General features: G+C 37.4%; 2 protein-coding genes and 1 pseudogene across 2 annotated transcripts; 2 read left to right on the top strand and 1 right to left on the bottom strand.

Moving 5' to 3' along the window:
• Nucleotides 1-1,670: 1,670 nt before the first annotated feature.
• LOC137721729 (heavy metal-associated isoprenylated plant protein 36-like) lies at nt 1,671-3,763 on the bottom strand. The gene is made up of 3 exons (XM_068460752.1): nt 3,650-3,763; nt 3,482-3,557; nt 1,671-3,210 (listed from the first exon to the last, which is right to left on the bottom strand). The coding sequence occupies exons 1-3, from the start codon at nt 3,734-3,736 to the stop codon at nt 2,033-2,035; spliced, it is 1,341 nt and encodes a 446-aa protein (XP_068316853.1). The 5' UTR covers nt 3,737-3,763; the 3' UTR covers nt 1,671-2,032.
• Nucleotides 3,764-14,546: 10,783 nt separating this feature from the next.
• On the top strand, nt 14,547-17,843 carry LOC137721765 (formin-like protein 11). The gene is made up of 4 exons (XM_068460785.1): nt 14,547-16,223; nt 16,306-16,496; nt 16,612-16,847; nt 16,987-17,843. Exons 1-4 carry the CDS (start codon nt 14,569-14,571, stop codon nt 17,713-17,715), a joined length of 2,811 nt encoding a protein of 936 aa, XP_068316886.1. The 5' UTR covers nt 14,547-14,568; the 3' UTR covers nt 17,716-17,843.
• A 571-nt stretch (nt 17,844-18,414) lies between these two features.
• Nucleotides 18,415-22,191, top strand: LOC137722159 (luminal-binding protein 5-like; annotated as a pseudogene).
• Nucleotides 22,192-23,330: the final 1,139 nt, after the last annotated feature.

Consider the following 23,330-nt stretch of genomic DNA (forward strand, 5'->3'; position numbering starts at 1 on the left):
TCCTTTTTCCCTTTAAAGTAAAAACTTTCAAAGGAGATCAATTATTTTAAATTTTCAAGTTTATAGTAAAGAACAAGGGACTTTTACCATTTGGTAAATGTAAACATTTTCTTCTTTCACAAAACCAGCAAAGAAAACCTATTCCCCCATCTTAGAAAAACAAAATTCATCTGAGATCAAATCTTCAGAACTCATTTTGTATGTGGCTTGATTGACACGTGTTAAGTTTATGATAATAAAAGCTAATGTGAGTTAAGTTTATTAACATGTGTCCATAAATGAAGAAGGCTAGGCTATAACATCCCACATCGTCTAGGAGAGTGGATCATGTAAGCCTTATATGTATATTCTCATCTCTACCTAGCACGAGGCCTTTTAGGAGTTCACTAGCTTCGGGTTCTATCGGAACTTCGAAGTTAAGCGAGTTCGGGCGAGAGCATTCCCAGGATGGGTGACCCACTGAGAAGTTCTCGTGTGAGTTCCCAGAAACAAAACTGTGAGGGCGTGGTCAGGACCCAAAGCGGACAATATTGTGCTACGGTGAAATCGAGCTCGAGATGTGATGGGGGCCCGAGTTGGGATGTGACATAGGCCACATAGAGATTACATAGGCCACATGAGTGCAAAAGATTTAATCTCATTTAATCTAAGACATTAAACTAACTTGCTTCTTAATTTCCAGTCAACAATGTGATTAACATCCCTTTAAGCACATCTCTAATAAATAGTTTTGACTAATCTTTCCACTTTCTCTATTAATTTTCCCCTTTATGCATCATTAAGAGAGTATTTCAAAATATTGAAATGGCCCTACAAACCATAAACATCATTGTGAAAATGTTAAAATTAGAGTAAAAATTGTAGGGTCCTTCAACTTTAACCCAATTGGAGCAATGGTCATTCAATTAAAAATCTATTACTATTGGTTCCTCAACTTATCAAAACGTGCAACTATGGTCATTTTTGTCAACTCCATTAGAACTTCCGTCAAAATGAGTCATATGCCAGCACGCGAGGCTGAATCAAGGGGTAATATGGAAAATCAAATAAGAAAAATTGTATCAGTGGTTCCTCAACTTTAATCTAACTAGAGAAACGGTCCCAAAACTTTAGCCTAATTGGAGCAATGGTCCATCAACTTCAAACCAATTGGAGCAATGGTCATTCCAACATAACTCATTTTGACATAATTCTGATGAAGTTATTGAAAAGAATTATAGCTAAATGTTTTGATGAGTTGAGGGACTATTGCCCCAATTTAGTTAAAGTTGAAGAACCATTGCTACAACTTACTCTTAAAATTAATGCAATACGTGATAGAACTTACACGCAAAAAGTAATACAAAAAAAAAAAGTAAACATGCGTCAGTACATTATAAGCTTGAAAGACCGTCATGATGACATTATAAGCTTAAAATATTGTCACAATGACATATTCGGAACAAAAAAGTTCCAAAGGGTCGCTCCAAAGACCCTTCTCTCAAAAACCTAGAAAGGGTTTTTGTTTGCAACTAGACAGATCAAAGTGATATAGTTTCAATTTTGAATGGTCGAAATGCATTTTCCCTCTTTTTCTTTACGAGTAAACAAACAGCTGAAATAAGAAGCCCAATTGCCATAATCTACTTTACACATCAGAACGCAGAGTTAAAGACACAATTAGAGACCCAACGTAATTAATTAATTAAACCGATCATTACATGGTTAACAACTCTTTTAAAACTGATTAAAAGAGCAAAAACTAAAAGATAATTAGCCTAGAGCTATACATAACGATCAACTACTGCTGAAACCCTAATAGAAAATTAACCTACAACACCATAAAACCCCATTTATTCTTCCCCACTCAGCTAGGATTAGCCTTCACATTGCCCGATGACATAACAAATAACAAAGCTCCAAGTCATTCCCCAAAAGCACTTATACAAGTAGTGTAAGTTCCCCAAAAGCACTTATACAAGTAGTATAAGCCCTTATGCGGCCTTCACCTTCCAACTCCATACTCTCCAATGCAGCCACTGCCCACAATGCTTCACATAATGGTGCACCCGTTCGGATTCTCGTCGCTGAACAGCTCGAAGGAATCGGACTGCTGCGGCGGATTATATACCGGCCGAGACGGGTTGTACTGCGGATATGAGTCCGAATGATAGGACCGGGGTTCGGTCTCAGCTGCCACACTTTGAGACACATAAGAGTAAGAATGTGCGTGAGGTGGTGGTGCAGCATACTGGGATGCACCGTAGCTACTGGCGGGGTAGGCCGTATTGAAGTTCATAGCTTGGATTGGACGCCCATTGCTGTTCTGCCTGGGGTACTGGTACTCATACAACAGCTGATGTGGAGCCATGTGATTGGCTGGAGCTGGTGCCGGAGCCGGAGCAAAGTTTGGGCCTTGAGTACCATATGGAGGCATGCGAGGCTCATTGAACCCATTAAACATGTAAGGCACAGGAGGACCACGTGGCACATTGCCATGATTAGGCGGTAATCCAGTGCGTGCTGGAGCAGCATCACCACATTGCTCATCCTCATCCGAATCGCCAGCATTTGCATTCCCCTTTTGCCCCTTCTTTTTCTTCTTGGTTCCACTGCCGCCAGCACCGTCGCGACCTCCACCGCCGCCTCCACTTTTCTCAACCTCACAGTCACTGTCATCGTCATCGTCGTCCCCACCAAAACACTTATCCGCCGCATCCGGCTGTCCTGACATGTTCACAGCCTTCCCCTGCTTAACCCCCTCAACCTTCACCTCTTTGCCTTTTCCACCGCCACCCCCGCCTTTTTTTGCCTGTGCACCACCGCCCTCAATCACTTTCACAGCATTAGCCCCCTCACCGCTCTTACTCCCACCAGCGCCACCACCACCACCCTCATTTTTCTTCTTACCACCATTATCCTGGACTTGAACAACTTCAGCCTTAACCGGTTTCCTTTCATTATCACCACTGCCGCCGCAGCCAGGTCCGCCATGGTTACCGTCTTGGGACCCTTTGGCGTTTTCGCCTTGCTGTCTCTCCTTGTTCTTCCCCTTTTTTTTCTTCTTGTCGTTTGAACTATTGCTGTTGTTAGCCTTCTGATCAAGCCACAGCTCTGCATGTTTCCCTCCCTTGGCCAGCTTCCTGATCAAAATCTCCGGCTCCACGTTCCCAGTCACTGTCACTTTGTTTTCCTTCCCGAAGCTCCCATCGAACTCTGTTTTGTAAACCCCTGGAAACCCACCAAAGAAATCATAAAAAATCAGTAAAATTCACATAATTTTTTGAATTAAAACAATAAAAACCCATCAAAAACAAAACCCATGTTGTAAAAATTAAAAAACTTGAGCTGAACTGTAAGTCTGTAACTGAAAAAAGTTGATGAAACAGGGGACATGCAAATCAGAAACCATCAAATCAATAAGGACCGTACGATTCAAAAAACTACAAAAAAAAAAAAAAAAAAAAAGGTTAAAATCCTATCAGAGGGATTTTAAGGTTACCATCTATTTTTTTCAAGATTTTTGCGACCTTTTTCTTGCAGCCCCCACAGTGTATAGGGACTTTCAAAACCCAAATCTGTAAAACGGAGAAGAAGTTGTTAGAAAATCTGAAAGTTGAAACCTTTTTCTGAAAAAATAACAAGTTGGTGTTCTTCGAAATTAAATTACTTTGTATTTGAGAGTGGGTACGGAAACTTCTTCAATTTCTTTCGGTTTTTCTGGCTTGGCTTCACGCTTAGCTTCAGCTTTTGCCATTAGACAGAATCAGAGAGAGTGAGCAACTCTTGATTTTTAGAGAGAGAGGAAGAGAGGAGAGAGAGAGAGAGGGGGGTTTGCAATGAGTGAGGCAACTGGGAATGCTTCAGAAGGAAGGGAGGGGGGTTTATGATGTGGAGGGGAAAGATCTAGTGACTGAGGGGGAACTGGGTTGCACAGTGGAAATTACAGTGGGGTCCCTTGAAGTTGGTGCTTGGTGGGGTGGCTTTATATTTTTTTATAAATATTTTTGGTCGAATTCTATATTTTTAAATTTCATTTTAGTACAATGAGAATTAATGTGAAATAAAAGATTTTAATATAAAATTCCTAATTTTATATTTGAAACTTTGGAGACCTATGAAATGTCGTAGGATTTGATGCCTCTTCTAGCTAAAGATTACCAGCACTTTGAGTTTTATAATACCAAATCATATAACTTCCTATTGGAATGTGAGAGATTTTTCATTGTATTCGAAATACAAAATTGAATATGAAATGTCATTATACAGTTAGAAAGATATTTGAAAAAAAAAAAAAAAAAAACTTCAATGGTATAATGACAAGTAGTGTTTCACCCCGTGTTTCAGGCAAATTCAACAAACGTAAAATATTCACTACTCTTCATGTAGTGTTCCGTCTTGTGTTTCGGACAAGTTCAACAAACGTAGCACATTCATCGTTCTTCCCAAAGAGAGATTTTTCAATATTCCCAAAATACGAACACACACGTTGTATGTCATTATACAAGTAGAGAGATATCTTAAAAAAAAGTTCATTTACTTGTATAATAACATCCATATTCCACGTTGAAACATCTCTCCCTCCCCAAATCTTTCTTCTTATTTTTGCAATTAAAATTGTAATAAGAGATTAAGAGTGCAGTGATTTGGCTCGGTTGTGAAGATTCTATCATTTGGGTCTTTGTTTTTTGGGAAGAATCATGTGATCATTATGCTGGACTGGAGAATGGAGATAACTAGCAAAATCATCGAAACCCAAGTGACACTTATTGGTGCTAATGATGGAGGTCAATTGCATGCCTTACTCTTCTGAGTAGAAACTTGATTCTCCTCGGTCATTGGCAAAGTTTCCTATAAAATTTCGTGTTAATTAATACATATGACGACATGTGATAAGATTGAAACATAGTTTAATATAATTTTGCTATGAAATATTGCTTGATCTAGTTTTCGAGAGTATAGTAGCTTACAGGAAATGGGATTGTCAATGTGGCATTACCCTAAATTTATTATGTGTTGACATATGCTGTAACTTTTGTACACAACACGTGATAGGTTTGAGACAAAGTTATCTTGAGAATCATGTTTCCTTGAAGGGATTTAGACCACACAATTGAAGTTCTCTATCAATTACACTCAACAATCTCTCTTAGATTTGAAGACAAAACTTACTCGAAACGCATTCTCTATTAAACTAATAGTTCATTAAACCTTAAATTCAAAAGCCAAAAATTATACAACAACTTAAAAAAGCAGATTTTGGTTAGCCTATTGAAAAGCGTACTATTTTTTTTTACAAACAAATAAATAAAACAAGAAGCAATTTAACATGAATTGCTTAATTTGGTACCACCTATGTGCTGTAGGAACAACTTTCCAATTAGAAGGCATTGAAAATAAAGTTTCCCTTTATTTAACTGTTAAATTACTGGTTTATTTTTTTTCTGCCTTGAATCTGCTTTTTTGAACATTTGTTTACAGTTAATTTGCCAACGGTTTGTCAAATAATGCAAGAATTAAGCATCTTTGAATACTAAAACAAAACTTCATCATTCGTACTTTTCTGAAAAGGCCCAACAGTAGCCGGCTCATAGTTAGAAAACTTAAATCTGGAGTATCGTTTGCCTTCCACAAAACAGCTGCACCTATCCATAAAAAGCAAGGAAAACTAATGAAAAAGATTTGAAAACTTTGAGTTTTAACGATAAGAACAAAATAAAAAGCAAAGTGAATAGTACTATGATTGGCTTTTTAGTGTAAAAATATAATTTTTCGTTAAAATGAACAGTACTATAAACTTTTCGTTAAATTTTCTTAAAAAGAACCTACGAAACGTTTTGCTTGTACTTGATTGCTGTGACCTGCGTTTGGGTTTTATATATCTTATACTACCCTTTTTATTAATGAAATCCATTTAGTTTGACCCCAAAAAAGAATAAAACTAACGAATCTTCTACATAATATAGTCTGCAACCATACAATTGGAAAATTGAAATAAAAAATAATAAAATTATAGAATTTTTTATTTTTTGAGTATATCGATATTTTTACACTGAAGAGATGGAGAGTTTGGTAAAGCCATATAATGGGCAGCCTAATTTGGTATTGAATTTGCAATCCACAAGATTCGAACCTAAGACATCTCACTTCCAAATGAAAAAGAATACCACTAGATTGTAGTATTAAGTGACAATAAAATTACTTTACATGAATGATGATTATGAGATCATTGCTTAATCGCTTGCACATTACGTTTATACCCAAAAGGGAAAGCTGCATAAGGAAGTTAATTTACAAGTTCTCCTTATATGAATATTTATGGCAATTAATTTATCATTCAAATGTTGATTAACGTACTTATTTTTTATTGATAACATATATAATCTGCAAATTTAATCGTTCTAGTATTATTCTAATCTAAAAGCTCAAAATTGCACCAGAGTTTGCAGAAAGGGAATATGATATGCAAAAATCATTTTTCTCAATGCAAAGCACGGAAAACAATTTTTAACTTTTTGGTTTTGTTAAATATTGGTAAAAATATAGAGCTTAATTAACCCATATACATGTACAAGAAATCAATCAAATCAGTGATGTTTATAGTTATACACATGAAATTACCTAGAGAAAATTTGTTTGAGCTGTGATGCCCAGTCACCAAATCTTCGAATGTTAATACTTAGGTAATCGTCTCCAGAAGCCAAAGTATAACCGAGAAATGATGCCTATAAAACACATAAATCCTCGCTATTAATAGCTTTATTTATTTATTTATTTTTAATCAACAATTGTCGTTTATAAGATTTAAATTCAAAATTTATTATCGTCTAAATACTGGTAGTGGAAAAGTTGTACATCCAACAAACTCTCTCAGATTTAAGAAAAACTTTCCTGAAAATTTTACTGTTAAACTAATAGTTCATTAAAAATCCAAAAGCTAAAAATTATACAAGAGTTAAAAAAAGCAGATTTTGGTTAGCCTATTGAAAAAGGTACTGTTTTTTTACCAAACAAATAAATAAAACAAGAAGCTATTTAACATGAATTGCTTAATTTGGTACCACCTATGGGCTGTATGAACAACTTTCCAATTAGAGGGCATTGAGAATAAAGTTTCCCTTTATTTAACTGTTAAATTACTGGTTCATTTTTTTATGCCTTTAAATCTGCTTTTTTTTTAACATTTATTTACTGTTAATTTGCCAACGGATTGTCATAATAATGCAAGAATTAAGCATCTTTGAATGGAGGCAAATTGTCTGCCCTCATGTTTGGGTGCCCTTCTTATCCCCTCCTATTTGTACGGTCACGGTTCAGCCACGTTAACATTTTATATTCTTATTGCTTTTTATCTTATTATCTCTATATAAAAAATCAATATAAAATGTTAACGTAGCTTAACCGTGACTACACAAAATAGAATGAGAAGAGAATGATATCCAAACAGAAGGACAGACAATCTGCCTCTTCTTTGAATACGTAAGAAACTTAAAACAAAACTTATCATTGGACTTTTGTGAAAAGGCCCAAAAGTAGCTGGCTCATAGCAAGAAAAACTTAGATTTGGAGTACCGTTTACCTCCATCAAACAGCTGCGCCTCCATTGCAAAGACACCGCCACCACAAAAAAAAAAAAAAAAAAAAACCTACGAAACGTTTTGCTTATACATGGTTGCTTAATTGTGACGCCCTTTGAGGTTTCTATATCTTGTACTAGCTTTTTTATTAATAAAATTTAATTAGTTTGACCAATAAATAACAAATCTTCTACATATTACAGTCTGCAACCATACAACTAGAAAATTGAAATTAAAAAATAATAAAAATATAGAATTAATTTACATAATTGCTTGCACATTACGTTTATACCCAAAAGGGAAAGTTGCATAAGGAAGTTAACTTAAAAGTATTTTTATGGAAATAAAACTTGGTCTCGGTTTTCCGGGAAAAATCCTAAGTAACCTCTCTAACTCCCTAAGTAATCCATGTACACCACAGTAAATTACTCCTACAGCAAAAGGACATAAGAAAACCAACTTAGAACTCGTTTAGATGTGCTTTTAAAATAACTGAAAATGTTTTTTGTGAAAATATTTTTAGAAACAATCCTTAGTAAAAATGTTAGTAAATCTTGAAAAAGCACTTAAAGTGCTTCTGGGAAGAAGTACAAAACTGATGTTTCTTGAAAAAAAACACTTAAAGTGCTTTTGGAACCCAATAACATTTTATCTAAAAGCGTTTTCAGTCATTTTAAAGGCACATCTAAACGAGCCCTTAATTTTTCTTTATTTTATTTCTAATCCAACACAATTTTGTTTAATTTTATCTCTTAATTTTTCCTTATTTTATTTAGTCTAGAGGAAAAAAATTATACAAGAGTTTGCAGAAGGAGAATATGATGTGCGGAAATCACTTTTCTAAATGCAAAACAAGAAAAACAATTTTTTACTTCTTGGTTTTGTTGAGTACTGGTAAAAATATAAAGCTTAATTAACCCACTTTTTTTTGTGCGTGAACCCACAATTAATCCCAATACAATGAGCCTATTACCAAATACTTATGATGACTTTTAGATAAATCCTAGTGTACACGAAATATTATAAAGCCAAAGTTACATTTTAATGCACTGCATGGAGTTCCTCGTACATGAATTTTATCACAATAAATCCTGTGTGCAAGTGCTACTTTGTCTGCATCGTTTATCCAATCACCTAATGTTTGAACGTGAATAATCGTCTCCGGGAGCCGAAGTAATCGAGAAGGGATGCCTATAAAACACATCAATTCTCGCTATTCAGAGCTTTACATTTTTTTTATCAATAACTGTCGTTTATAAGATTTAAACTCAAAATTTCTCCCGCAAGATGGAGACTAAGTACCGGTAGACTAAATCATCATGTTCATGCATGGATTTACTTCGTATTAGTAATGTAGTAGTAAACAAATGTTAATGATGATGAAAATTATATGTACATAAAATTACCAATGAAATGGGGATGTAGCTGAACAATTAGCTTTTTAGCCAAAATGGTCATTGAGATTGATATAACTCATCACTTTGGTCCTTGAGATTTAAAATCGATAGAAGTGGTTCCTGAGACTCTCCACCGTCAATCATTTTGGTTCTTCTATGAAAAATCTTTGTTAAGTTGAAGAAACCATTAGTTAAAGGGGAGAGGTTGATTTGATAAAAAAACTCTCAATTTAACAGAAATTTCTCATAGAATGACAAAAATGATTGGCGGTGAACAATCTCAGATACCACTTCTATCGATTTTAAATTTCAAAAATTAAAGTGAGGAGGTATGTCAATCTCAAAAATCATTTTGAATAAAAAGAACTGAACGATTTACATAGATATACCGCCCACGACTGTATTTGAATCTTTGAGGTTTTGACATATGCAGTGCCAAAACATTTCCGGGATATGCTGGAACCCGAAATATTAATCAAAGATTTGACCAAAACAATAAATAGTGCTTGTATTTATCCTTTCGATGAAGATGTTCATAGTGAGAAAGAAGTTGATCAACTTTCGAATGGACCTTCAAAATTTCAACAGTTTTATAGCCCGACCTGAATATGCACGAATCAAGCCCTCACATGCGTAGAGTAGGACTGAACAGCCTTATACATCTACATCTGTGACAATAAATGGACATAGCAAGGTTATAAACGAAAGCAATATATAGACACCACTGAAGCACTATCGAAAACACGAACCACCAATAGTCGTCTGGCCAGTTGGTCCCATAAAACAACTTCATTGGCTTGTATTCATCGTCGGTCGACTGTAATAGTCTACGAAAGTCACATGTCAAATGTGAATCGGCATGCAGCTCAACTCCAACTAGGATCCCAAATGTGATCACCTAAATAGTTTCAGATCATTGGCATTAGTCATACTATAAAATGAACGTTTATCTTATTGAAGAATATGTTGCATGTGTCATAGATGCTATGACATGTGTTGACATGTTATCAACGCTATAACATGCATCACATTTATTAATCACATTATTCATTAGGGACATCTAGGTAGAATTTTTTAGCATCTTAACTCATGAAAATTGATATTGTCATCAAAAGGGACTATAACCCCTAGCCTGGTCTTGCTTCTCACCCAAGTAATTGAATTTCTACAAATTGGTAGAAGAATTAGGGCCATGTTGAACTTGAGGGTCTCAGCTCCACCCTTAGCTATAAACACACAATAGCCCATTACATCAAACATGGCCCGATTCTTATACTGAATGAATTTCCAAGTGAAAAGGTCCAAAAATATTGGAATCCATAGGGCAATGACCCCAATCCTCTTCCAGTTGTCCTCCATCAAGTGGGGTTGTGCTCTTCAGTTGGGACCAGCTTCTGGGTTAGCAACTGACTCTGTACCCGACTGGTCAATGGGTACTTATTTAGGGAAAGAGATTCTTTCCGGATCCCTTCTACCTAATTCTCTTCATCAAATAATCCGGGCCTTTGAAATTTGATTCAATGGCTAAAGTTATTATAACTTTTAAAGTGGACCCATGTTTTTAGCTTTTGGATCAAATTTCAAAGACCCAGATTGTTTGATAAGGAGGATTAGGTGGAAGGAATCCAGATATGATCCATTTCCCCTGTATAGTTAAATGGAAGTTTATTTACGTGTAGATGTGTTAATGTAGTGATGAGTGGTGATATTTGTGTTTGTGATGATGACGAATATATGGAGTATCCATCCATGGGCACCTATTGACTATCCCTACACATCATCTTTCCGACCAAAACTAAACTACATTCACCAGTTTTTTTTTTTTTTTTCTCCTTTAATGTAAATTTTGTAGAGAAGAATTAAAGAGATTGATTCTTTGCCAACGGTCATGTGAAGACACCAACCCTCCCCCGAAAAAGAAAGGACTGTTGCACCTAGAAAACCTCTCGCCCATTCCCCTATACTGGATTTTATTAATAATATGAAGAAAAAAGAAAAGTAAAACAAGCGGGGAAACTAGACCAATATCTGCTGAAAGCAATTAACGAAAGTAATATATCCTGATTAAGAATTAACTTACGCATGACATATTAGCATGAAATGAAACAATGACCAACCGTAGTAGCATGAGGTTTGAGCAAAAGAATAGTGAATCATATTTTTTCAAGTAAAAAGCTGTGACCGTACATCATGTTTGTCTTGAAAGACAGACATGATATGGCCTAGGGGACAATTATGGTATATTCTAGGGGACAATTATAGTGCATTCAATGGACATATAACCCAGGTTTTAAAATCGATTTTGATAACATTTATAAAATTCTTTATAAGCTAAAATTTGAGTTATTCTACTTGTACCATTTGTTTTTTTTTAAATTAATTTAGGACATTTTAAAGATTTTCAATACCTACAAGACCTACAAGTCTCCTTGGGGACCTCGCGATTAGTTTATATTATTTTTTTCTATTTTTTCAACTTTAAAAATCAATAAAAAATAGTTTCGAGATCTACTAAATGTTACAATCGCATCCAAATGTCTTGCAACATTTTTGTTAATTCTCATGCAAAATATTTCCTAAAACTAAAAACTTCAATTTTCTTCACAAAAACTGTGAGTTATAACCCACGTTTTCCAATCGATTTTGAGAACTTTTACAATATTTATTATAAGCCAAAATTTGAGTCATTCTAGTCACTACACGTGTTTTTAAAAATTAATTTAGGACATTCCAAAAAATCTGGACACCACAAATCTCTTTGGGGGCCTTACTACTTATTTATATTATTTTTTCTACTTTTCAACTTAAAAATAAAAAAAAAATAGTTCCAAGACCTAATAAAAGGTAGGATTACGTCTAAAGGTCTTGCAACATTTTCCTTAACTCCACGCAAAACATTTCCTTGCAAAAAAATGCGATCTCCATCCCTACAAAACGAGGTGGACTTTGGGGACGCAGAACGAGCCGAACTAGGGCGCACAAAAAACGAAGCGGGCTCCACTCACAGAAAATGAGATGGACTTCTAGCGCGCAAAACGAGTCGAGCTTGGTGCACGAAAAAAATACGACACGTAAAACGAGGCAGACTCTGCACACCCAGAATGAGGCAAACCCATGTTTAAAAAAAAAAAAACGATGCAGGCTCTGTGCACGCAAAATGAGGCGTACTCCGTCAGGCTCTATGCATGAAAAACAAGGGCTCAATGCATGTAAAATGCGGCAGGCTTGGCACACAAAAAACGTGGCTCGCTAAATGAGATGCACTTCGCGCACGCTAAACGAGGTGAACCTGAGCGCACAGAAAAATGAGGCAGGCTCCATCACGGAAAACGAGACGGGCTTCTATCACACTAAACAAGGCGGTCTCGGCGCACAAAAAATGCGGCTCACAAAATGAAGTGCACTTTGCGCGAGCAAATCGAGGCGGGCTCTACTTCTAGAAAAATATATGTGAAACTAACCACCAGTCTAAATTACTCTATAGAAAGAAAAAAATATGTAAGTTGATCAAATCGCATCGAGCTGAAGATGATAGATAAAACACAACTTGAAATTTCAACTCAACCTCGCATTTCAAAAAGATTGCTTGACTCCTTATAAACGAGACATTCTTACTTAACTACAAACTAAAGTGTGAACATATACGAAAGCAATTCATTAAAATTACAGAAAGAACAGTTTATGCATATTAAACTATGATGTTTCTACAAATGGTACTAACTTCTTAAGCTCAATATTCTCTGCTTTTTCATTAACTTAGGTAACAAACTGGTTGCAGCCTTGCAGGCTAATTGTTCCCAAAAAAAAGTGGTGCATGAAGTAACATGGTAAGGTAAGGTCCCCCACTGCACAGTGTTGAATTCTAAGCAACCACTATGGTTAGCCAATTACTAACGACATGCAGGTAGTCTCTGTCTTGTAGCTTTGAGTGTCCTCTCTCTCTCTCTCTCTCTCTCTGTGGTTAGGTGAAGGGGACAACGCAGAAGCTAATGACACTGTGAATTAGGTCGTGAAAAACCAACATTAATCGCACCGAAATTTGGATGCAAGTTCAAAAGGAAGAATATGTGAGCAATACATTAGAAATAGAGAAAGGGACAAGCAGTTGCTAATAAACTTTTAAGCATCCCATAATTTGGCACCTATCAAGATCTTATAATTTGACACTTGATGTTTTCCTTTTGGCTTCCGAAGACCACATGGGAAAGTGATGGTCCCCTCTCTTTGTATATTCCTCTCTGCGATTATAAGGGTTGGAGAGAATTAGTGCCATCACACTCCACATAGGGAGAAAGCCTCGTATGGATGAAGACGCCAAGAAGACGATGTCCCAAACTAGTCTTGTAATGGCTTCTTTCATGCAAGATCCTACAAGACAATGTAGCAATACATCATGGAACTTGGCGACTAAAAATTGAGGTCATCCCCCCTTGAATTTGATAGTTAGAATTGACACTTAAACACTTAAAAGGGTCATTTATTGTTGATCCTAATATAATCTAAAAATAAATTACCAATCATTTTTCAATCAGCTGATGACTTATTGAACATTTCTGCAATACATCAATGCATAGTAAAATTTTAATCACCTATTCAACATTCTTGATGTTGCTGAATCACATCATAATAATTATGAGGAAGTGAAATATCTCTTAAATCTATCCTGACTCCGAAAGAGTAAACCATAACGACGAAACCGTTGATTCCAAAAAAATTGCATAGTAAAATATTCGATGTATAGAGTTAGGTAGGGAAAAAACAAAATGGGACCCACGAAGACTTGTTTTGTTTTGATGAGTTGTATCTGCTAAAAAAGCCACGTTCAACTGCAAATCCCATGACTCATTTAACATGTAAAGCGGCCTTCTTGAACTCATAAATCATCACTAAAACTTTATGAAAAATAAAATGATCAAGTTCATGATTGGCAATTGATGAATATATAGCAGAAAACATCTTCAACTTTCCTCAACTAAAAAATATTTAAAGAGAAAAAAATAGGCTAAAAATTGTGTTAAAATTAGGGTTTAGATAGAACATTGTTTGAGAGACATATAGGAAGCAAATTAAAGGTGTTTTTTTTTTATAAAAAAAGTGGGACAACTGATGGCAAACCACGGTTATCCACTCCTTCTAGAGGTCGAGAAGACTTACAGAGACATTTTAATCTGGCCATAAGTCTGGCTTCCACACCAGCATCGATTTTCTAACTGATACCTCTAGCTTTTAATTTTAAGAAATCCTCGTAATCCGTCATTTACCACTGGAACACCAACTCTTTGTTAAATTAAAGGTGTTTTTGCAGAGGCATTAATGGAGGTGAGAAGAGATAAGATTTGCATGAACACAGAAGTAAAAGAATGGTCAGTACACCTTCAACTGCCATGCTCAGGGGTTCCTTGGAGTAGCATTAAAGTCTCTCTCTCCCTCCCTCCCTCTCTCACCCTCCGTCCCTCTCTCTCTCCTCTCTCTCTCTCTCTCTCTCTGCAATACCTTCATTGCACACCACCTATTCTGCTACACCCACCCAAAGAACTTTCTGTTTTTCCTTTCTTTTCCAAATAAATGAACAAAAAGAAGATGATTTATAAACAGAAAGTTAGATTGCTGCTTTGATGATTTTTGGGTTGAGAGAGAGAAAAATGGTGTACATTTTCTCTCAGATTCTCCTCCTCATGATCTTTTTCATCGTATCTTTTCTCCTGTCATTGCACAATGCAGCAGAGGGATGCTTCAATGTTCATGGCCTGCAACAACACCTGCATTTCATGGAGGACAATGCCGAGGCTCCCCAAAACTTACAGATTCACAGAGTTTCCGGAGAAGATGAAGAGAATGCAGTTCCGGTTGTCGAAAAGTTCAGAGCTTTACTTGGACTGAACAGCTTCCACAAGCGAACGCCGTCAGCTGCCGACAGTGGAAATGTTTCTCCTTCTCCTTCTCCTTCTCCGTCGCCCTACAGTGAAGCGGAAGCTCCGAGTCCAGCTCCCGCTCCTGCTCCGGCGCCTCACATCCATGCGCATTCGCATCATCCGCACCGCTTGCGCTCAATCTCAAAGCCTCAAGGCATTCACAGAGAAGATAGTGGCGGAACGGCGAGGATACTTGTACCGGTTCTTGTTTCTGCAGGAGCTGCGGTTGTGATTTGTGTGCTCGGCATCGTTTGGGGTTGCAGGAAGCACAGGAAACATAAGAAGAAACCCACGAGCGTGATTTCGGTTTTCGGCCAAAACGGAGGAGCTAAATCACCAAGCAAGGTGAGGCTAAATCCTGCCACCACCACTACTACTTCTGATCTCATTTATCTTGATTCGTTAGGGTTGGATTTAGAGCAGCAACAGCAGCATATTTCTTGTTCCAAAGAAACTTGCGAAACTGTAATTACGTCACGAAATCATACATTGCTTGAGAGGGAAGAAACAAATCAACAAGTGATGAAATCGGAATTCGATGATGCTAGTAGTAGTTCTTCCAATAGGGAAATTATGTCTGCTCACGAGGATATAATTGCTGAGGCAGTGAAATATGACTCTGATTGTGCTAATTCCGCAACCGGTGACAAAATTATTCCTGTTGATTCGTATTCTTCCGATGATGAATCTTTCCATTCTTTCGGAGATTCGAATTCATCCAACATCCGCCTTTCAAATGCCTCGGCTGGTAGCCTAGGTGACTCATCAGATGTTCTCTCTACAAATGTGTCGAACATAGAACCTTGTTTAGAAGCACATTCTATAAACTTACCAGATCAACCAGAAACCATAATCCGAAATAAAGAATCCGAACTTCTGATTGCACCGTGCTCTTCCAATTGCGAAAAGAATGTCAACGCTCCTCCAGCACCACCTCCTCCACCCCCACCACCAATCAAACATTTTCCTCATTTCCATTCTTCTCCCTGTTCAACTAGAATTGCATCAAAAGCTTCGTGCTCGTCTTCTACATTGCGAAATCTATCACCGCCAAGAAAATCAGGTTCTTCTTGCGGATCAAATCAAACCCCCGAAGGGGGATTTTCTGCTTCACCTCAAAACTCTTCTAGACCTTCAGAAACTCCACCTCCTATTCCTCCACCACCCTGCCCGCCTCCCTTTTCGAAAGCGAATAATAGCTTTTTGAAAGGTCCTCCTCCTCCGCCCCTCCCTCAGGCTACACCATTGGGGAAAGATGGAACTCCGCTGCCTAAACTGAAGCCGTTGCATTGGGACAAAGTCAGAGCTGCACCGGATCATTCTATGGTGTGGGACAAACTGAGATCAAGCTCATTCGAGTAAGTTGCATTGCGTTTCAGATTTGTCTTGGTATCTACTTTTCTGCTTAAAACCTTGACCTGATTATGAGTCTTGAAACAGGCTGGATGAGGAAATGATTGAATCGCTTTTCGGATACAATCTACAAGGCTCAATGAAGAGTGATGAAGCAAAGAGCAAGAGCCCTTCTCCAAGCAAGCATGTTCTTGAGCCGAAAAGACTACAGAACATAACCATACTCTCAAAAGCCCTGAATTCTACTGCTGATCAAGTATGCGAAGCACTAGTTCAAGGTATATATGCAACTCTTAAAACTTACAAATATACTTTACCAAATCAGGACGTCTTTCGCAGAGCTGGACTGGTACCATAAACAACCAAAACCTAACAAGATTACGACATTAACAGGAAATGGCTTGTGCTTACAACAACTGGAAGCGCTCGTGAGGATGGAACTCACCAAGGAGGAAGAGGGTAAGCTCACCGGCTACAAAGGAGACATCAATGAACTCGGGTCAGCGGAGAAGTTTGTGAAGGCGGTGCTTAGAGTACCTTTTGCTTTCCAACGAGTTGAAGCAATGCTTTACAGAGAAACGTTTGAAGATGAGGTGGTTCACCTTAGGAACTCCTTTTCAGTGCTAGAGGTAGGCCTGTTCGGGAATATGCTTATGTAAGAAGCCGTCTGTTTATAAGCGCTTCTGCTAGATCCGCTTTTATTATACAACAAGAAACATATTTGAGCACAAAATAATCTTTTTCTTTTGTCTAAATTACGGTTTATAGGAGGCCTGTAAGGAACTGAGGTCAAGCAGGCTCTTCTTGAAGCTACTCGAAGCGGTGTTGAAAACAGGAAACCGGATGAATGTTGGAACGATCCGAGGAGGTGCCAGAGCATTCAAGCTAGACACTCTCCTCAAGCTCTCCGATGTAAAAGGAACCGATGGAAAAACCACATTGCTACATTTTGTTGTGCAAGAAATAATACGGGTAGAAGGGATTCGAGTTTCGGACAGCATCATGGGGAAGATCAGCCAGAAGAACAAAACCAAAACCCTAGAAGAGAAAGAAGAAGACTACAGAAGAATGGGGCTTGACCTAGTTTCCGGCCTCAGCACCGAGCTCTACAACGCGAAGAAAACAGCCACATTGGACTTGGATGTTCTTGCAAGCAGTGTATCAAATCTCTCCGATGGAATGGAAAAGATCAAACGTCTTATACACAAGGAGTTGTGCATGGATGAGAACAGTGGTAATTTGGTCAATTCGATGAAATCGTTCATATGCTATGCGGAGGAACGTTTGAGAGAGTTGCAGGGTGATGAGAGTAGGGTTCTGTCACAGGTGAAGGAGATAACAGAGTATTTCCATGGGAACGTGAGTAAGGAAGAAGCGAATCCGCTTCGGATTTTCGTGATTGTTAGGGACTTTTTGGGAATGTTGGATCATGTTTGTAAAGAGCTTAGAAGCTCAAAAGCACCACGCACTCCAAATCCTCTGGCTCCATTCAAATAGGTTGTAGATTTTGTGAGATTGTTTTTGGTGTGTTCATATGATGGATTTTCATTCACTAAGCAAGAACGTTAACGTGGTTGAATTTTGTATGTAGGGTTTTGGCCTTAAGGCTGCGTTGGATATGAATTTCATTACCTCATCTAAAATGTGTCGTTTCATATCGTCAAATATGTCAATTTTTCTGTCAAATGGAGGATTATTTTGTTCATTCGGATGATGAAAAAGTAACGGAATAGGTGATACATTTTTCATTTCGTGCCAAATGGACACACTTTAAAATATTAGGAGAACTTAATATGAAATAGAAACTCAAAAGATAGTTGTGGTGCGAGTAATTATGCACATCAACTAGTTCGCCTAAGAAACATACAAGGAGAACTCCTTCATTTGGAGAGATTATCTTTTGTTACCAATTCTTCACGAGTCAATCATCAATTAGATAGATAGTGCACTTTTTAAACACATGACAAACATTTATTGGACAATAACGCTACTAAAATTTAAACTTAGCTGAGAAAATTTCTCCTTCAACCGGCTCCCACACATGGTCCCATTTTGGTAGACCTGAATGTCGGGGTCCCACGTGTTTTTTGTGATGACGGATGACGTGGACGACCGCCGGAACTCAAGAATTTCTCCACCACTAAGGTTGTCTTGTCATGTTGGAATGATTTGGGCTTCCGTGAGGTCGAAGTGATAATGGGCCAAATAAAAACAAAGCAATTGTGGTCCAGCCCAGCCCAGACTCAAGGACCCAATTAGACATCTGAAACAAAGCGTCCAAATTACTATAACACCCTCGTTCTTTCGTCCGATACCCATTTTACCCTCCAGCTCTCCGCGCGCCTTTTTCCCCTTCTTCACAATTCAAGAACAGTACGGATCCCAACAGACTCCACGCGTCAACCTCCCATACGCCATTTGACATGTCCCGGTAACAAGGCAACAACGTGCACTGATAAAACTGCCAACGTGGCGCACCGCCATTGCCCAATAATACGCACGACATAAACATTGCCGCACAGGCCACACACTATATAAGAACCCCCTCAGGCCTCAACCTTCTTCTCTCACACCCAGAATTCAAATTCCCAAACACAAAAATCTCAACTTAAAAAAAAAAAAAAAAAAAAAAAAATATGAAGTTTTAACTAAACATTTCCGGTATTGTTAATTTTAACGAAAAATGACATTTTACTATAAAAATTCATTCTTAGTAATATTTACTTACAATACCTTTTTGTCATTTTGATTAAAACGTAAAGTTTTCAAGTCATTTTTATTCGTTTTCCTAAAAGAAAAAGAAAATCAATGGAGGCGAAGAGGATCCAAGCATTGTCATTCACGTTTCTACTTCTCTACAATATAATCAAATTTTTATGTTAATTTCTTAACTAGTTCGGTTATGAAATGAACATTCATTTCTGCTTCTTTATTGAGTGACAATTACTAAGAACAAACGCTAATTTGTCACCGATAATGTATCACATGTCTTTGCAAAATGTATCAACATGTGACTGATTTTAAGTCTCTAACTAATACGTGCTCGATTTTAAAAACAAACGTCATGCACATAGAATTTCTAGTTTATTTTATTAAATCAATAATTTTCATCCTTGGCTTTGAACTTGTGATTAGTCTATGGCACATCCGAATTCCGATTTATTTTTTTTCATACATTTGCTGAAGAATTTGTTCTTTTTAATTTTGGCTTGTGGGTAGAATTCCTGTGTGGAATAGCAGTAGCGGCCGATGATTCATCCAAGTTGGGGACTCTGATCGGAATCGATCTCGGAACAACGTATTCCTGTGTGGGAGTGTACAAGAACGGTCATGTGTAAATCATAGCGAACGATCACGGCAACAGAATCACGCCCTCCTGGGTCGCATTCACTGATACGGAGCGTCTGATCGAGAGGCGGCCAAGAATCAAGCCCCTCTCAACGCAGAACGCATCATTTTCGACGGCAAGCGGCTCATTGGGCGAAAGTAAGCAAATTTACTTACTAATTTGGCTGCAAGAGACTGATTTTGTGTGTGTTTAATTTGGATTATTAACATAATGGGGAAAGTAAGCAAATTTTCACTTGCTAAATTGGATTATTTGGAAGGGGATGTGGTTTATCTGTGTGTTTAATTTGGATTATGAACTTAAATGGGAAGAATTTAAGCAACTTTACATGGTACTTGGATTGGAAGATGTTGTGGATTATCTGTGTGTTTAATTTGGATTATGAACTTAATTGGGTTTTGTTCGATTCGGTGTTTTGATTTGTAGGTTTGATGATCCAGAGGTTCAAAGAGATACTAAGTTTTTACCTTATAAGGTTGTGAACAAAGATGGGAAGCCTTATATGCAGGTGAAGGTTAAACCAAGGTTTTTAGCCCTGAGGAAATCAGTGCTATGATTTTGAGTAAGATGAAGGAAACCGCCGAGGCCTACCTCGGGAAGAAAATCAAAGACGCCGTGGTAACCGTTCCAGGTAATGCTCAAAAATTTCCTCGCTTAAATCTTCTATAGTCCTGTGGATGGTTATTAGATGATACAATGAGAAAGCATAGTGATTATGTTATTGTGTTCATTGGTTTGATGGGTTGTTTTTTATTGGTTCTTGTAGCTTATTTCAATGATGCGCAGAGGCAGGCTACCAAGGATGCGGGCATCATTGCCGGGCTCAATGTGGCTCAGATAATCAATGAGCCTACAGCCGCAGCCATTGCCTATGGTCTAGACAAGAATGAAGAGAAGAACATATTAGTTTACGATCTTGGTGGTGGTACATTTGATGTTGGCATCTTGACAATTGATAACGGTGAGTTTGAGGTGAGGTCTACAAGTGGAGGCACTCACTTGGGAGGAGAGGACTTCGACCATAGAGTAATGGACTACTTCATCAAGTAGATCAGGAAGAAATATAACAAGGATATTAGCAAGGACCACAAGGCTCTCTGGAAACTTCGAAAGGAATGTGAGAGAGCTAAGGGAGCGTTGAGTAGGCAGCATCAGGTTCGAGTGGAGATTGAATCTCTTTTTGATGACGTAGATTTGTCGGAGCCATTGACAAGGGCTAGATTCGAGGAGTTGAACATGGACTTGTTCAAGAAGACCATGGGACCGGTAAAGAAGGCTTTAGAAGATGCAGGCTTGAAGAAGAAAGATATTCACGAGATTGTCCTCGTTGGAGGGAGCACCCGAATTCCTAAGGTGCAAGAGATGTTGAAGGACTTCTTCGATGGGAAAGAGCCAAGCAAGGGGGTCAATCCTGATGAGGCTGTTGCATACGGTGCTGCAGTTCAAGGTGGAGTTCTCAGTGGCGAAGGCGGGGAAGAAACCAAGGGTAATTGTACGCTTTCATTTGTTAGTGAGTGCGCTGATTGTTAACATAATTAACAAATGACTAAGATTTGCTTTGTTTTCTTTGCAGACCTGCTTTTGCTTGATATTGTACCGTTTAGTCTTGGTATCGAACCAGTTGGCGGTGTCATGACAAACTTGATTCCAAGAAACACCGTTATCCCAACTAAGAAGTCTCAAGTCTTCTCCACTTATCAAGGCCAGTAGACCACAGAATCCATCGAAGTAAGTTTATAACAGATACATGCACAGATTAGTTTGATGGGAATTTCGACGTTTTGCATAGCGTGTGCTTTTTTTGTTACTTTGACCGATGTATGCGGTTGAAAATAATCAGGTGTGTACGAAGGTGAAAGAAGCTTGACGTCAAGGATTGTCGTGAGCTTGGTAAGTTTGATCCCACCGGCATTCCACCTGCTCCAAGGTAATTGAAAACTAACCCAAGTACTAATCTGAATTGGTTGGGGTAAATTTAGTCTTGTCTAATATTTGCAAAGACGAATTATATACTGAAAGCTGCCTGCTTTAATTTTCTGCTGCAGAGGAGTTCCCCAAATCGAGGTGAGAGTAGAGGACAAGGCAGCAAAGAAATCTCAATCCATAACCATCACCAACGACAAGGGGCGTCTGAGCCAGGAAGAGATAGAGAGAATGGTGAAGGAGGCTGAGGAGTTTGCCGAAGAGGATAACAAAGTGAGGGAAAAGGTCGATGCCAGGAACAAACTTGAGACCTACATTTACAGCTTGAAGAGCACTGTCAATGACAAGGACAAGCTGGCAGATAAGATTAATTCAGATGACAAGGAGAAGATCGAAAGCACACTGAAGGAAGCGCTCGAGTGGTTGGATGACAACCAAAACGCCGAGAAGGATGATTTCGATGGGAAGCTGAAGGAGGTGGAGGCAGTATGTAACCCGGTGATAAAGCAAGTTTATGAGGAGTGGTGGAAGTTCTAGTGATTCGCAGGATGAGGAAGAAGCAAATGATGAGTTGTAGAAACTAGGAAGGGAGAATGTTTGAGATTTCATTGTCGTTTTTGTTCTTTTCTTTTGGCGGGTGTTATAGCTCAAAATGTATCATGGTTGATGGTGTTTACGTAATGGTAAGGAAAATTCTTTCACGTCAAGTAGCATTAAATGTTACGAGCATTGGATAACCTGGATTGGTTTGGATATTATTTTTATTGTGGTCTTGTGAATTCAGGTCATCCAATGTTCGTATCATTTAATGCTACGTAGTACTGAAATGAAATCTATAAGACCATCTTCATCTCTTGAATTAAAACCTAAAATTTTTAACTCATAAAATTTAGGTTTTAACTCATAAACATGTTTTTCTACTCCAACTCTTTTGGTTTCAATTTTTAGTTCGAGATTATTAAATACTGAATTTAGGATTCTCAAAGTAATTTTTTTAAAAGAAAAAAAAAATGTATACTATCCTTATTTAATTTTACGAATATTTTAACCTAAAAATATTTAGATTCCGATAAATATTGAAAATCACTAAACCGACATCATAAAACTCGTGGAACGTTATAAAAGAATATGAAACACGCAAATATATATATATTTTTAATTATTTTAGCCGTTATATTTAAATTTGAACTGTTAGATCTTTTTCTTTACCGCTAGATTTGATCATATTAAATCTTAAGGTAAACTGTTATTTGACCTCTTGAACTATTACTCCAGTTGAAATTGACCATCTAAACAATTTTTTTAGTAAATTAACCCCCTAAACTATTTGAAATAAGCCAATTGACTCCTTGTCGGTAGATTTCATCCTCTATTTCATCAAATTCAAAGGAAAATTACTCTTTCCTTTATCAATTATTGCTTGTCAATTATAACCAATAATGTAATTATGACATGTGAAAACAAAATAATGTGTAATGACAATGTGAGATGGTCCGTTATGTAAACGTTTGGTTTTTTTATGTTTTCTTATTATGCTATATATTTTAGAATTATTTTGTGTCCATGTGTCAAAATTTTATTAGTGGTTATAACTGGCAAGTAACAATTAATGATGAAACGACTAATTTGCCCTTGAACTTGACAGAATTGATTTTGCAATTTTAACGGCAACTGGTTAATTGATTGATTTTAAATAGTTCAAGGGGTTAATTTACTAAAAAAATAGTTTATGGGGTTAATTTCAATTAGAATGATAATTCAGGGGGTCAAATCGCAATTTACTCTAAATCTTAGTTGTTAGATTCAATGAATTTATAAATATAAAACTAAAAAAAATACA

This window comes from Pyrus communis, chromosome 17 (assembly GCF_963583255.1).
Source record: "Pyrus communis chromosome 17, drPyrComm1.1, whole genome shotgun sequence".
Classification (NCBI taxonomy): domain Eukaryota; kingdom Viridiplantae; phylum Streptophyta; class Magnoliopsida; order Rosales; family Rosaceae; genus Pyrus; species Pyrus communis.